General features: G+C 40.7%; 1 protein-coding gene across 2 annotated transcripts in view; it reads right to left on the reverse strand.

The window, feature by feature from the left end:
• Positions 1 to 865: 865 nt before the first annotated feature.
• The window catches only part of ngef (neuronal guanine nucleotide exchange factor), a 33,798-nt gene continuing 17,726 nt past the window's right edge, over positions 866 to 16,937 (reverse strand). Inside the window, exons 8-16 of one of the 2 annotated variants that reach the window (XM_061781079.1) lie at positions 12,452 to 12,581; positions 12,286 to 12,360; positions 10,960 to 11,049; positions 7,209 to 7,372; positions 6,970 to 7,128; positions 2,602 to 2,681; positions 2,417 to 2,521; positions 2,255 to 2,337; positions 866 to 1,717 (exon numbers count right to left, since the gene is read on the reverse strand). In XM_061781079.1, the coding sequence (XP_061637063.1) occupies positions 1,697 to 1,717; positions 2,255 to 2,337; positions 2,417 to 2,521; positions 2,602 to 2,681; positions 6,970 to 7,128; positions 7,209 to 7,372; positions 10,960 to 11,049; positions 12,286 to 12,360; positions 12,452 to 12,581 (907 nt within the window). In that variant the 3' untranslated portion in view covers positions 866 to 1,696. Of the gene's footprint in view, positions 2,338 to 2,416; positions 2,522 to 2,601; positions 2,682 to 6,969; positions 7,129 to 7,208; positions 7,373 to 10,959; positions 11,050 to 12,285; positions 12,361 to 12,451; positions 12,582 to 16,937 lie in introns of both variants that reach the window. The other variant, XM_061781078.1, reaches the window with a different exon arrangement.

The raw sequence follows: 16,937 nt of genomic DNA on the forward strand, positions 1-16,937 counted from the left end.
GGAACCGTCAGCACATCATTACCTCAGCCTTATCTATCTTCTTTATCAATACTAGTTTGTGTTTAAAGCAACACACCGCTCTTAGAAATCACAATCAGCAAAATTCTGATGATTATTATTTTTTTTACTTTTTTATCAACAATAATTTACATATTTTAAAAAATGAAATAACAATTATGTTCTCATTTTAGTTTGAATGTTTTCATTTATATACACGTACAGAAACATACAGGCTTTACAATCATGCTGCTTCACACATTAAATTGTACAAATTTACATCTTAAATTGAATAAAACTGAATTTATCATCTTTGAATTTGTGTGCGTCTTTTTCTGAAGGTTCAAATACAAATGATGGATACAAATATTTTAGGTCTAAAATTTTGTATATTTTAATCCCAGACAGATTTTTTGGGAGGACGAGTCAAGCTCGAGTCAGGGAGTAGTAATACATCCAAAACACATTTTGTTGATTCACTCTTTTCAGTAGTCATACACAGAAACTTGTGGAAATCATTGGTGCTTTTCATACCATTTACTATGTCTGCATTTTTATAATGAAATGAATGAACACAATCAATGGGTTAAACCCTGCCCATGCGTATGAGGGATGTTTACAGTGTCTTCACAATAAATTAACTACAACAAGATTTGGGGTTATCGGCCATCCCACCCACAAATAAATTCTTATCAAATGCAAATTTTTCATTTATTACACACCAGATTAAGGGCATTGGGCACAAAACAAACAAACAAAACCCTTCATTGCACATTTATGAGCCATGCAACATTACTTGAGTTGTTTTCATTGGTCTGTAATCACTAGCCCCTTTTACACAGTCTACTAAAAATAAAAAAATGTAAGAAAATTCCGTGAATAAACGGCTCTGAGATGGAATGAGGAGGGACCAAGTAATCTTGGCAATATTCCACATTTGCAGGTAGTATCAGAGTCATAACAGAAGCCTGCGTATACCGAGCGATGTAGCCGAACCCGCAGTGTGCTGGGTTCGGCAACAAGGTTTCATGATTGGCTGACAGTGGACCACTGGTTTTGCAGTGATTTGCCGTTGCACGCTGTCGCAACATCGCCGATGTAACAGCCAATCAAAATGCACATGAGCCTTCACACATGCAAACAATACATTTCGGGGTTTTAAGATAGCTAGACCCAGCCTGCCGCCACGACGCCGCCGAGCCATACAAATACAGTATACTGTATAGTGCAACCTCGATTTAACGGACGACGATTTAACAGACTTCAGACTTAATGGACAGGAAGTATTGTCCAATTGGAACGCCAAACTCCCTTTTGTTTATATATATATATATATATATATATATATATATATAGAGAGAGAGAGAGAGAGAGAGAGAGAGAGAGAGACCTGGAGAGAGAGAGATCTGCACGTAGAGCATCGGGTACAGTCGGATACAGTCAGGCAAGACAGCCTCTGCAAATATCCACACTCTGCTTTAATCTCACCCACTTCCTCTCTTTGCAGCAACCTTGACCATCACACAATTATTTGATGGGTTAATACAAGTGATACAGTACAATATACTATATGTGAAGCTTCTGTCACAGCGCATCAATAGATACAATTGCTCAATGTGCAGGTGTGAGTCGCCAACTGTCATTTTTTTGCGATGGCCCATTCCAGTCGGGTTCAGCTGCATCACATGGTGTGGTGGGCCTATAAGGGAATTCTGCAGGGCTGTGAAGTAGACAACTGATATTCACTTTTACTGCCCTTTTGTCCATCCATCCATTTTCTATACAGCTTAGCCTCATCAATTGTCTAATGTTTTAACATGACACCAGACATCATCTAATTATCTGATTAGGGGAAGCCTTCTCGCTGTGTGAAAAACTACACCGTTGCAGCAATATCCTGCCTTTGCTGGTTTCTCCGTAAAAAGAAAAGGTGGATAAATGTCAGCTCTTCTATTATGGCTCTGATGCGTCAATTTTTACGTTTTCTCGGTGTAAAAGAGGCGAGTGAGAACAGTGAAGCTTGAAAGTCATCTGCCCATAGTTCAAGATCTAAAGGACTCGATGCTTTTGCACATGCAGCTTCAAGCGCTCTGCTTTACTTCTTTCCTATTGGATCATTCCACGAACTGAAGAGGTTGTAGACTTTTGGCATGTGTCTGCCCCCTCTTGAGCCAATCCTTGCTCCACTTTGCAGTGCTCCGCCTCCTTCTTGAGCGTGATGAACCTTGAGTGCCTCTCTCAGGTTCTGAGCCCGTACCTCCTGACTCTGGATCTCCTCCACAAGTCGACTTGGGAACCATCCTCTTTCGCCATCGTGTAGCCTTTCCCCCATCATCCAGCCTGGAATCAACCCAAAATAGAGGCACGATGACTAAATGTAACACTGAAAAGCTTTGAAGGTGATATAAGGGCTACAGACCATCATCTGTCCTCTCCAAGAGATTCAAAACATCAGCCATTTCAATGGAGAGTTCATCTGGCTCCTGAGAGGAGTAAGACTGAATACACTGCACCTGCAAAGAGTCTAAAATCCCAACAGATAGATAGGTTGCGTTAATAGCCTAATTTTTGCATGTTAATTGTTTATGTAATTTGATATCTCACCTGATTGGTGTGCGCTTGTCGACATAAAGCGAGTGCGCGGGTTTGGAGTCAGCGTGCACATCCATCGAAGCTTATCACTCCTGTCCACAGGATTTCAGTGACTAGTAACAACTCTAGACATTTACTTGTTACTTAGATTCATCATGAATACTCTACAGCTACAGTTAGTGGTCTGAAGATTTCACCATGGGCATGAATGCCGTATTGATTTGGGAAATGTAATGACTTCTTGGAACCTGTCCTTGTCCTCACGGGGGTCGCGGGTGACCTGGAGCATTCACACCTATCGCACCTAGATTTGACTTTTGTTTTCATTTCAACACATATACAGTACGTATACAGCACCAATCATACATAAGGCACAGGGTGTGCAGTGTCCTACCAGATCCAGCCAATGTGCTTCTTTCTTTCATTGAAAATGTGTTTTTCGAGCACTGAAACCACAAAGGTTGTATGGCTCAGGGGTCTGAGGTTTATCGGGATATAAAGTTGTAATCTTACAAGAAATAAAGTAGTATTTATCAAATTTAAGTCCTCAAATTATTATTATTAAATTATTAAAGCCAAAGATTAACCAGGGAAGAAAGTCATAATTTAACAAGTGATTTTCAGAAACACAACTTTATTCTTGTAACATTATGCCTTTTATTCAGGTAAAGATGGCTTTGTTGTATAAAAACAGGACCATAGTCCCAAAAATAGACCTTTTGTTCTTGGAAAAAATAGGACTTTATTCCTGTGATAATATCACTTTTTTGATTAAAAAAGAAACAAACAACTATTCATGCGGAGGGAGATGTCCAATTTTATTTGGGCCAAAGCTAAGTTAATTGTTTTATGATGTTAGTTTTAACATCATGCCATATATAGGTATGCACTATTTGAAATAATACGACATAATGATTTATTGCAAATATTTTTGCGGATCCTCAAGATACAGCTTGTGGATCCCTGGTGGTCCGGGGACCCCGTTTTGAGAATTACTGCAGGATGGATACAGTGGATAACACATTTATTAGACCACCTGTTGTCAAAACAAGTCCATTCAGAATCATGAAGTTATTCCACATATCTGTTGTCAGGTGACACTTTTAACATTCACTTACTGCTGCACGTGCTCTACTTCGGAATTGCAAATTTGTACTAAACCTTAAGGTGTTGTACCATGTCTCCAATCCCAAAAGGTTCTCTTAAGTGTGAAATTTAGAAGGACAAGGTTTTATGAGATACTCTGATTGCTCTCTAAAAACTCTATTCTACGCTACTAAAACATATATATTATATATCTTATAAATTGAGTGAGAGACAATGTTATTTTTTGTTTCTTTGTTTGTGTGTACATCACTTCTTGAGCACTGACAGTGTCATGAGCTGTGCCCTGCAGTTCATTTGTTGGAGCTTGGGTGGCGCTTTGCGCACCCCTCACCCTCTCTTTCTCTTCCCAGTAATCAAGCCTGCCAGATCCAGGACTCCACTGCCAGAGTATTAACGTTCACCCGTGGCACTCCGGCTCTCATTGTCCATCCGCCTGGACAACCGTTTGAGGGAAAGAGCATGAGAGAGGGGGGAAAGAGCGTGTAGAATGGTATCCTTAGCGGGCACTACGCCGTTAGCACCTCCACCGCATTCTGAACCCCCGACCAACTAACGTATTCACCAGTGCCCCCATCCTGAGGCACCCCGACTCCAGTTCGTTGTGGAGGTTGACGTCTTGGACACTGGGGCGGAGGCTGTTCTCTCGCACTGGGATCCCACTTCCCAGAAACTACATTCCTGTGCTTTTTTACCCCGTCATCTGTTCCCTTGCGAACGGAACTATGCCATTGGTAACCGACAGCTGCTGGACCATTGTCTGGACATTGAAGGAGTGGAGGCATTGGCTGGAGGAAACTGACTCGCCGTTTATCATTTGGACCGATCACAAAAAAATCTTGCCTACCGCCGTTCACCCAAACGTGTTAACCCCCGACATGGGCTTGGATGGGCTCTCTTCCCGAACCGATTTAACTTCAGCCTCTCCTTCCGCCCTGGTTCCTGCAACAGCAAGACTGACGCCCTTTCTCGCATGTACTAACTCCCCTCCAGCCCTGCAGAAGAGGAAACCATCTTCCCTTCTCCTGCTTCGTTGGGGCAGCCACCTGGGAGGTCGAACAGATAGGTAAAGATGCTCAAGAGACCCAACTGGATTCAAAGACCGGCTGTTCGTACCCGACTCGGCATGTTCTGACGTTCTTCAGTGGGCCCACAATTCAAAACTCACCTGTCATCCAGGAATCACCCGCACCATCCAATTCGTACAATAACACCTCTGGTTACCCAGCCTGGTGAAAGACACCCGGGAGTTCGTCCAAGCCTGTTCCATCTGTGGCTGAGGGAAGACTGCCCCCAGCTGGTCTCCTTCGCCCCTTACCTATCCCGAGCTGCCCTTGGTCCCACATCGCCTTGGACTTCATTACCATCTTATACCCCGTTGAAGGTAACTCTATCATTCTTACTATTATTGATCAGTTCTCCAAATACGTCCATTACATATCCCTCCACAAGCTACCCTCTGTCTTCGAAACCGCTAACCTCCTCGTCAATCACTTCTTCAAACTCCACGGAATCCCCATTGACATCGTCTAGGACCGAGGTCCTCAGTTCTCCTCCCAAGTTTGGAATGAGTTCTGTAAATCACTGGGCGCAGCAGCCAGCCTGTCTTCCGGATACCAGACGGAACGGGCAAATAAGAGTCCGGAATCGGCTCTTCACTGCATTGCCGCACACAATCCCACCTCCTGGAGCACATTCCTCCCATTGTAATATGCCCACAACTCCCTCACCAGCTCCACCACTGGTATGTCTCCTTTCATGGCCTGTTACAGTTTCCAACCTCTGTTGTTTTCGGGAACAGGAGCATGCGGTTCCTGTGCTGATCGGAATAAATGACTCGCGGACCTTCGTCGCTCCCCCACGCCTGAGTACAAAGTGGGTCAGACGGTTTGGTTTTCCTCCCGTGACCTCCTGCTCCAGACCGAATCCCGTAAGCTCAGCCCTCACTTTATTGGTCCCTTCCCGATCACTAAACTCAATTCCACGTCAGTTCAACTAAAAGTCCCACAATCTCTCAAGATCCATCCGACGTTCCATGTGTCTCCGCTCAAGCCTGTCTCCACCTGCGCTCTTAGCCCTCCGGGTGTACCCCCTCCGCCCCCCGCGTTATCGACAACCATCTGGCCTTCACAGTTTCGCGTGTCCTTGATGTGAGGAACCGGGGCAGCGGCTTCCAATTCTTAGTGGACCAGTGTGCTTGGTCATGGTGGCACTGTTGCCTTACAGTACTCGTCATAGGCGAGTCGCTTTTGTGAGCCACGAGGAATTAGTGTGCTTCCTAGTTCCAAATCTGTTGCCAACGGTGAACTGCTTGACAAAAAAGAAAACTGTTACTGTACCAAAAATAGTGTTCTTGACTCCAAAGACTTGTTTTTTACTCGTCAGAGTTACCGCTGCAGTCATGCCACTCTCTCTCTGCTCTATGTACAATAGACAATACATAAGCATCGTCACATGGCCGCCACGTTAATAGCCCACATTCAACATGGCTGCCACATAGGCATGGGAGGATCTAGTCTTGTATATCTTTGACCCGGAAATACGTCAGTCCCATTCTCTGCATTGCGCCACAGCGCCAGTAAACAACGGCAGCCAATTCTGGTACTAACAGACTTTGTCACCGGCATTTTAAGTGACAAATGGAAACAATTTTTGGACACATTGTTCAGTCCTGACAGTCCATTTTATCCGATATCCGTTATATCGGGGTTTGCCTAGACACAATAAATATATATATGTTTTCTTTAAAGAATGACACATTACAAATTCTGCCCAGAGTAATCAAACTTATGAGCATAACTGTGTAATGTTCTCTCACTTAATAAATGAAAGTAGGGCTACATTTCAAAATAAGAGCAAGTAAATTAAAAGTGAAAATCGTGTTAAAATAAAGTGCTTAACAGAAAAATAAAGAAACAAGTGTGAGTTTCCCCTTTTCTGTTTAGCATCCTGACACAACAGTGAAGTCTCAAACAATTTTACATATTTTACTTTAACAAATCAAAGAGTAAGGGCAGGCCAACTAAATGGTATTTCTTAATATAATTAAGTTTGGTTTGCATATGTGCTGCGCAGTGTTGACACTTGTATTTGTTTATCTGGATTTGAAACATCTTTGGATGTGGGCTTTTTCATGAGTTCAGTGAAAGTAAACAGTAGTATTGGATATGTGCCACTTGAAATGCTTATGACTAGATCAGAAATGGGCAAGGAGGTGATTGTCGTTACAGCCTTAACAGTCTTTTTAACTTTCCAATAGATGATTCACAAACTTACATGCTTGAGGTCTTGAGCATGTAGCTGACTTGACGGTCCTCTTGGTTCTCTAGCAATCTAAGATTAAATACATAGGCCAGCATCTGGCCTTGATCCTCAAGATCTTCAGTCCTCAGCATAGCCCGTGTGCAGGAGTCAAGAACCTGAAACTTTTCCCCACTGGAAAGACATTACCATTTTGTTCAAGACTGAAACTGACAGATCAAATTTCAAGTGAGAATGATTGAATAGATGGTCACCTCGAGCTGCGCTTGGTGACCAGCAACAGGTTGTTGAAGAGAAACAAGACGACGGGTTGGTAGAGCTTACGACTTCGCAATGTCCTGGTGCTCTTGGGTCCCGCCATGAGCTGCATCTCACCCTTCTTGAGCAGCCAGCGGGAGTGGGAGATGATGGGCACAGACTACGAGGGAAGTAAGAAGGTTTCGTATATTCAGTACGTTTCTACAAAACAGGCTTGCGTCACAGCATCTCAGATGAGCTTGCTCCCATTGGACAGTGATCATATTCACAGTCTGACTCAATTGGCATTGAAGGGGCTTTATTTGCATGTGTAAATGCAGCAAAAAAACTGTTTGCGTGCAGGAGTATTCCAAGGATTTACTGAGAATACATTGCATTATTCTTTCTAGACCTGTATCACTTTGCTCCATACTGTAGATGTAAATGACATGTTCTCTTGGACAATCATCTCTATGTTATAAAGCTTTACACTATTAGCAAACCTCTTTCAAGGCGATCTCACAGAATTTGGGTAAGAGGGAGAAATTCCTATTGTCTGACAAAGAGGCACAAAAAAAGCAGAGAAACCTAAGTCCTGAATCTCAAGACAATGTCCAGGACAGACTAAAGCTACAGAAAGAGGAAACAGAGGTCAAGTATTGAATCTTTGATAGCGCCCTTGACAAGCGAGGTGAGATATTTGTCTTTGTTCTCATAAAATCACAGTTGTATGCATCACAGTATTTGTATTCTCGGTGGCCGATGGTACCAAGCTGATAAAAGTGAAGCATCCGTCTAAAAAACATCTCGCCTACTCTTTGAGGTCAGATACAGCTGCAGTACATGTGGATTACAATCCAGACACTTTCTTAAACATATGGATGTGCAAGTCTTTCCATTCCTTTGTTTTCCCTGCAGTATGTGTTTAATACTCGTGCATCCTAGTGTTCTTGTTCTTCTGCCAGTTGTACCTTTCGTCTTCCACGTTTTAGCAAGTTTAGTTTTAGTTTAATATTGTGTTTTCTGTTCTTGTTTCATTCTGAGCCTTGTGTAGGTGTTTGACTTTTTGTTTTCCTTCTTGTACAGTAACTTCTTCCTGTGGCACTCTGTCCACCTCTTTTAGTTGGTTCCTCTTGTTACTTTTGTTTCACACATCAACCTTTTGTCACAGCACTTTTTGTTGTTTTCATTTTCACACTTAGCGTGCATCTTTTGTTTAATAAATACTTTGAAATCTGCTCAGTTTGCTTTGGGGTCCAACTTATTACTTGATTATGCAGTCATGATAGTCTTCTCGTCATCGTAATTGTCGCCACTTGTGTCCGATTCTCATGTGTATAAATGATATATGGAGTATTTGAGGCTGATTCTGATATTTGGCAGAATAAAATTCTGACAACCAATTCATCTGCCGAATAATTTAAAAAATACAAATCCTGATTCCAATGAAGTTGGGATGTTGTGTAAAATGTAATTACAAACAGGATATGATTTGCAAATCCTTTTCAACCTGAATTCAATTGAATACATTACAGAGACAAGATAATGTTTAAACTGATGAACGTTGTTTATTGCAAATATTCTCTCATTTTGAATTCGATGCCTGCAACGTTCCAAGCTGGGACAGGGGCAACATTGTGGAATGCTAAAAAAAAAAAAAAAAAACTGTTTGGAACATTCCACAGGTGAACAGGTTTATTAGAAACAGGTGAGTTTCATAATTGGGTATAAATGGATCTTCCCCAAAAGGCTTAGTTGTTAACTAGCAAGGTTGGGACAAGTTTAATCACTTTGTGAAGAACTGTATGAGCAAATAGTCCAACAGTTTAAAAACAAAGTTTCTCAACTTACAATTGCAAAGAACTTCGGGGTTTCATCATCAACAGTCCATAATATCATCAAAAGATTCTGAGAATTTTGAGAAATCTCTGCATGTGGGAAGGCCCATGAACCTTCGATCCCTCAGGTGGCATTGCCTCATTGTGTAAAGTACATTGCCATGTGAGCTCAGGAACACTTCAGAAAACCATTGTCAATTAACACAGTTCGTCGCTACATCTACAATTGCAAGTTAAAGCGAACGTCATACATCAACAACACCCAGAAATGCCGCCAGGTTCTCTGGGCCCGACTTCATCTGAGATAAACTGATGCAAAGTGAAAAATGTGCTGTGGTCTGCCGAGTCCACATTTCAAATTGTTTTTGGAAATCCTGGATGTCGTGTCCTCCGGGACAAAGAGAAAAAGAACCATCAGGATTGTTATCAGCGCAAAGTCAAAAGCAAACATCTGTGATGGTATCGGGGTGTGTTACTACCCATGGCATGGGTAACTTGCATATCTGTGAAGGCACCATTAATTCTGAAATGTACACACAGGTTTTGAAGCAACATATGCTGCCATCCAAGGAACGTCAACAACAACCTTTTTCAGGGACGCCCCTGCTTATTTCAGCAAAACAATGCCAAGCCACATTCTGCACTTTACAACAGCGTGGTTTCGTAGTAAAAGAGTGTGAGTACTGGTCTGGCCTCACAGCAGTCCAGACCTGTCTCCCACTGAAAATGTGTGCCGCATTATGAAGTGCAAAATACGACAATGGAGACCCCGGTCTGTTGGGAAACTGAAGTTGTACATCATGCAATAAAGGGACAGAATTCCACCTACAAAGCTTCAAGAATTTGTGTCCTCAGTTTCCAAACACTTATTGAGTGTTGTTAAAAGAAAAGGTGATGTAACACAGTGGTAAACATGGCCTTGTCCTTTTTGGAATGTGTTGCAGCCATCAAATTCAAAATGAGGGAATATTTGCAAAAAAAAAACAAAAAAACAAAGGTCATCAGTCTTTGTAGTGTATTCAATTGAATATAGGTTGGAAAAGATTTGCAAATCATTGTATTCTGTTTGGGCGGCACGGTGGCCGACTGGTTAGAGCGTCAGCCTCACAGTTCTGAGGTGCGGGGTTCAATCCCCGTCCCCGCCTGTGTGGAGTTTGCATGTTCTCCCCGTGCCTGCGTGGGTTTTCTCCGGGCACTCCGGTTTCCTCCCACATCCCAAAAACATGCATTAATTGGAGACTCTAAATTGCCCGTAGGCATGACTGTGAGTGCGAATGGTTGTTTGTTTCAATGTGCCCTGCGATTGGCTGGCAACCAGTTCAGGGTGTACCCCGCCTCCTGCCCGATGACAGCTGGGATAGGCTCCAGCACGCCCGCGACCCTAGTGAGGAGAAGCGGCTCAGATAATGGATGGATGGATGTATTCTGTTTGTATTTACGTTTTTACACAGTGTCCCAACCACATTGGAATTGGGGTTTGTATATAATGAATAAAATATCGTCTTTTTTGTTCCCTTAACGCTTACAACAATAAACTTCAGTTTTACAATACTTTGTCCTTTAAGGTTTGTTTGAGTGTTATCTCTGTCTTATGTTGTTATGTGTTAACATGTAAAAATAAATAAATAAATAAAAGGCAGATTTTCTAATATCGGCGCCGGCCGATTAAACGGTCGGGCCCTAGTATAAATAGTTTGCGTCTGTCCATGGCCTCCTGTAACGTCCTTAACAAGTTCTTGTCACAAGCCTGACTGTATTTCATGTTACCAAGAGTCCATGCGTTTTTGTTTACCCGTTACCCTGAACTGGAGAAGAGGTTAAAAATACATGAATGGCAAATAAATGCTCCCACATCAGTGCCACAGACAAAAGGAACATGTGCAGTTCTGCAGTTAAAATGCCAGAGTAGAAGTACAGTACAGTTTTTTACCTTGGATTTAAACTCTAATGTCTTTTCAATGCTGATAAGCTCCTCTGTACGACTCATTTTTCGGACGCCCTCGTTACACTCTTTCACAATCTGTAGGAGACACGCACATGCGCACACACACACATTACTATTACAGATCAATGAAAAATCATGAATATTATTCTGTTATTAGTCAATGTTTTCCTTTGACAGCAAAATTAAATGACTATAAATGAATGCTGAGGAGAATCACTGTGTGTAACACGTTTTACGTATTATTCTTTTCTTTATTGCTACAATGTTTCGTAGCAATATAATGTATGCACCATTAAAGACCATGTTAATTACTGTATTACTGTATATATTGTATTGTATCAATACTGGAATGTATTATTTACAAGGTCAAAGGCAGGATCCTAGACAGAAAGCAATGATACGCATAAACAAGAATGTCATGGCATTGTTCTGAAGCCCTCCAGCTATGTCTCACAACCATGAGGACATATTAGGGCAATACATTATATGGGAGCTGTTATTATATGCAGCGATATGATTTCTTTTAAGTACTTAACAAAACAATTTTGTGAGGCAAAGTGTAACATTACTCCCTGTAGCTTTAGTTTATTTTTTTTCTGGTAAAGAGTAATATGCTGAATAATATTACATTTTGGAAGAAACTTTCCTAACAATAATTAGTGTTTTTTTTGCACTTATAACAATTATCAAGTTAAAACAAAAAATTTATGGTACTTTTATTTTATTGTGTCAAAAAATTGCCTGGAATGGATTTTTGTAGTTTCCATTCATTTCTAATGAGAAATATGTGGCAGGTTAACGGAATGCATTGTGTGGGGCTTACCGGTATGTGTGTCTACTATTTATTATTATTATTATTATTATTATTATTATTATTATCTGCGATTGTCTGGCGACCAGTTTAGGGTGTACCCCGGCTCCTGCCCGAAGATAGCTGGGATAGGCTCCAGCAGCCTGCGACCCTAGTGAGGATAAGCGGTACAGAAAATGGATGGATGGATATTATTATTATTATTATTTACTCTATTTTGTTAGCTCCATACATACACATACAGAGAGCCAATTCACATTCTAGGTAATGTGCTGAACAGCACGTTGAGTATATACTGTACTGTACAATACATTACAGTCACAATCGTGACTTCATGGAACTTCATTAACACAGGAAGCTATTCATTCAATGTGAGCCTTCCCTTGATATTTGGCAGTTGGTTCGGTCATCTCAGGTAATGGTAATGTCATCAAGCAAGCATTCACTCAAACTCAATACCTTTGTAAACAGACCGTCATCATTTTAATGCTAATGTTTACCTGCTCCAGTCGTTGGTGAGCTTTTATTGCATTTGCTTCCCTCTCAGAGTGTTCGTCAACATTTTTCAGGATATTCTGTGTGAGAAAATTCAGTTAACACAGAAGAACAGTGATAGAAACACTTCAAAACTATGACTGTGTCTTTAAATCAAGTTTGTATTCTCACTTGAACAAGCAACTTGAGCCTTGTGATCCTCTGAAAGGGAAGGATGAGGAATGATGTAAAGGACAGCCCTCTGACACATGGATGGTTCTCCAATCCTGCCATGGTCTCCCGAAATGCCTGGTTTCCCTCTCTGGAGAAACACACATATTCACGGTCCCACAAGGTGGTGAATTAACAAAAGTACTGTACTATATTTCCTCAAATAGTGAGGGGGGAGTTTGTTTACTCAGCTGAAGAGAATACCGGTATGAAGAATACATATATTTAAGAGCAGATCTCAAATGACGAGACAAGATTTACAGCATCCATCCAAAGTAGTAAGCAAAGCATGAAGGGAACTTGACAACTGTCAAGGGGCCTAAAGTATTGAAAGTAATGATGGTATCAGTAGTCAGTATCATGAGTACTCAAAAGTGAACACTTGCACTAGTATTGGTCAGAAAAGCATTAAACGTCGCTGTTTATTTTGCTTGTTAAACGTGTTGTCTGCTTTTTGTCTTTGATCAAATCTGGGTTGCTAGTTATCTGGTAATGCCGGTACAATTTTCGTTTTTTTTTTTTTTTACAATTGTGCAAAAAGATAGAGAGTCCTCTAGCACTTAGAGCAGTTCAAATGACTAATCTCGCAATAGTCGGTGCAATGACCATTGTGCAAAGGGCGCCGAGACTTCAAGGAGTGCATGCGGTTTAAAGTGACGAGTAGTGCGATAATCTGGGACAATGCTGATTGTGAAAATGTTGCAGATACTCCTCAGTCTGTGTGCAAATGGGGCAAATGCTACTCTGGCATGAGTGGCCAGTATTGCTCAACAACAGATATGCAAATAGTGTAGCATGGCAAGACTACTATAGTGAGTGCACGAGTAGTGTATAATTGGCCCGACAGAAAGGTGACAACAAACTCAGACAAAAGAAATTGGTAGCATGTTGCAATGGAATTGTAAGTTAGCAGTTTAAGAAGTTGATTGCAAGAGGGAAGAACCTGTTGGAATGTCTGCTAGTTCTAGTTTGCATTGATCGGTAGCGCCTACCTGAGGGAAGGAGCCGGAAGAGCCGCTGACCGAGTTATACGTCTTACAGTTATTGCTGCCATGATGTTACACTCTTTACCCAGCTTGTGCAGCTATCTGCTACTGTATGCTGATCTAACATCTGCGACACACTCATGGTGGAAAATGCAAGCATATCAGGGTGCAGCATTATGGGTGTACCACTTTGTGGTAACATGGCTGCAGTAATTAGTATTAACAATTACAGCGAGCTCGTGGAACCACCTGTTGCTTTATGTGAGGTGTCTACTTGTTCCGTGGATGACGCACACAGCAACAACACTAGACGTCATTGTCCATCCCCATCTACAACTACATTTACCTATGTTAATCTCTATCTATCTATCTATCTATCTATCTATCTATCTATCTATCTATCTATCTATCTATCTATCTATCTATCTATCTATCTATCTATCTATCTATCTATCTATCTATCTATCTATCTATCTATCTATCTATCTATCTATCTCCACCCCATACTCAAACAAAGATAGTTGATCATTCTCTGTATCTACAGTATCAAGAGAGCAATGTGCAATGTGATCTCTTGTGTATAATCTTTCTCCGAGTGTCAGTTTCAATGTGTGGGCTCAGACACACCTATAAGATAGGTGCGCCTTTTATCTTAAAAGCCGGCTCTTCCAGAACACTCCCTCTTTTTATTTCCACCTCTCTGTTTAGTCTTTATAACTAAATCAGTGGTACAAAATTTCTTGAGTTTGTTTTGTTTTGCCTCTGTACCATCTAAATGGATGTCTAAAAATAGTTGAATGATTAGCAAATGATGATGCAGTCAATTTCAACCTGCACACACAATGCAAGAGTAGAGTAATTTCCCTGTTGCAATGACGCTGCAGTCAAGCCAAAACAAACTATACAACACTCAGTTCAATTGAATAGTTCATCTCAGTCATTCACTGTCAAACCTAGTTTTTCCAGTTCAGAAAAAAGGGAGACAGATAGCCACTGCTCATGGCACTTTGGCTCTGACACCTTCAGCCAGGGCTACAGTCTGATGTTTTGTTCTTTCCACTCACGTTCACACATTTCTGTGTGTAAACATCTGCCTTTACCAACATGACGATGGGTTGCTTTTGACTGAGAGAGAGTGAGAGCGACAGATGCTGCCTATTACTCTTAAAAGGTGAGGCCCAGTGAAGAAGCTGTGCTCACAATAGAGACAGTATATCCTTTGTGGGACAATGGCAAACACATTTAAACACCCTGCCAAGCAGAACAAAGAGAAATGATGGGGCAATTAAGAAGCGTTAAAGACATTAGAGAGGATGGTATGTTAATAAGCGATACAGGTTTGCTTTCTCCACACTGCAGTACTAAAAGGAAAATGTATCATTAGCCACCAGAACAAACAAGAATACAAGCTCACAATTTGCTTATGAACAATGAGCCCAGTGAATATTCTGTAATGGAATCAATCCCAGTGAAAACTGTCAGCCTGCCTGAATAAGATGCTTTAGTACAAGAGACAGAGATGTGTTGTCACCTTTTTTCCCACAGTCAGATCACATTCTTCTCAGGCTGATCTCACTGACACACTTGACTATGTGCTATGTAACAAAGTGGAACTCCCAACACTTTTATGCTTGTAATCTGACTTCTCCATCTACCCATCCATCCCTTTTGTATTCCGCTTATCCTGGGATCACAATAAAGTTGGAACCTATCCCAGGCAACTGAGGGCGAGAGACGTGCTACATTGTAAATTATTGATCAGGACAACCGACTCAAGCACGATGCTTGAAAGTCAGTCATGTGAACCACTACACAACCGATGACGTCTGATGTCATTTACGTCATCAACTATTATGAACTTGTGTTTTTGTGCATCTGTGCTACCTGTCTTGTGCAGTGTGTGGGGACATGTCACTAGTTCCGTTGTGTTCTGGTGTATGTTTGATGGGAAGTGATCGACACTTTAATTTCACAGGCAACCACACCCTGCGCAGTTGTCATTATCATAAACAAACCTGTTTTCATTCAAACAAGTGTGACTTCTAGTGTACTCACATGTTCGCTGATTTTGTTTTTGTAGCTCACACGCGAATTATGCAAATCCCAGTGCAGATATTTGAAAACAACATTTATTGTTTCTGTCTAAATGATGAAAGAACCTGCAGAGATTTATCGAAAAAAAGGGTTGAATATTGATATTTATGTTTCCTACCTTGTTAAATCATTGTTGATAATTAGTGCGAGAATTATTGTATTCATCATTATCATTCATTCTTAATAATATGATATCATTTAAGGTAATTTGAGCAAATCTGTTATTTCAAAAGTATCAAACTGGTAGCCCTTTACATTAATCAGTACCCAGTACCCAAGAAGTAGCTCTCTGTATCAAAAAGTTCGGTGACCCCTGCGCTACAAACAATTGATCCAGATATTTTCCATAAGTTGGAAAGTACTCTAATTTGAATCAAAAAACCTCAAGATGTAACAACCACTTTAATTATAATGTTGTGTTTTGCGGGCAAAAACAGAATTCCTTTCCATATTAGAAAAATATTCAGCTGCACAGTGAATGTAAATTGAAATAATAGTCAAAATATTTTCCCATAATAATGGGATGGAGTATAATTTCAGGTTTTCCTTTCTTACAAAATATAAAAAAATGCTAATGACAACATCACAAAGATAAAGAAAAAAGATAGAAGAAAGATAAAACCGTAATGAAATTTCAGTCTACAGCAAAAATAAGAATTGGGTTCACTGTTCCAATGCTTTTGGAGGGGAGAGTATGCATACTATAACTAGTCTATTCCCACAGTTGCTACTTTGCTGGAACATCAGAAACACTGTAATTTGTGTAGGAGTGCAGTTTTGTGACTGGTTTTCTGTACCGAAAATGGAGCACAGTGAGAGGAGAAAAGACACTCATGGACTCGCAGAGCTTTCCAGGAGAACAGAATTAACTATTGTGACTGGATTTACACTAAATTGTTCAAAAGACACAATAAATTATTTTTTTTTTAGATATGTGGCAACATAAAGAGAAGAAAATGCAGGAAATTAGATATTATAAGATCAGAATCAGACCTCCTTTATTTGTGAATACAAATCCTATATGGATCTGTCAATGTGATGAAAGGGTAAAGGGACAGATCAGATATGTCCTGTCAATGTGAGCCTGAGGTAATACATATACACTGATCGGTGATGTATACGCATGCATCTAACCATAACAATAAAAATAAGCACATTAAAATAAACCTGCTTTAAATGTTAACCACAGTGAATGTGCAAATACATATGGTACAACCCCAATTCCAATGAAATTGGGACGTTGTGTTAAACACAAATGAAAACAGAATACAATGATTTGCAAATCATGTTCAATCTATATTTAACTGAATACACTACAAAGACAAGATATTTAATGTTCAAACTGATAAACCTGATTGTTTTTAGGA

Source organism: Phyllopteryx taeniolatus, chromosome 8 (genome assembly GCF_024500385.1).
Source record: "Phyllopteryx taeniolatus isolate TA_2022b chromosome 8, UOR_Ptae_1.2, whole genome shotgun sequence".
In the NCBI taxonomy this organism is placed as follows: Eukaryota; Metazoa; Chordata; class Actinopteri; order Syngnathiformes; family Syngnathidae; genus Phyllopteryx; species Phyllopteryx taeniolatus.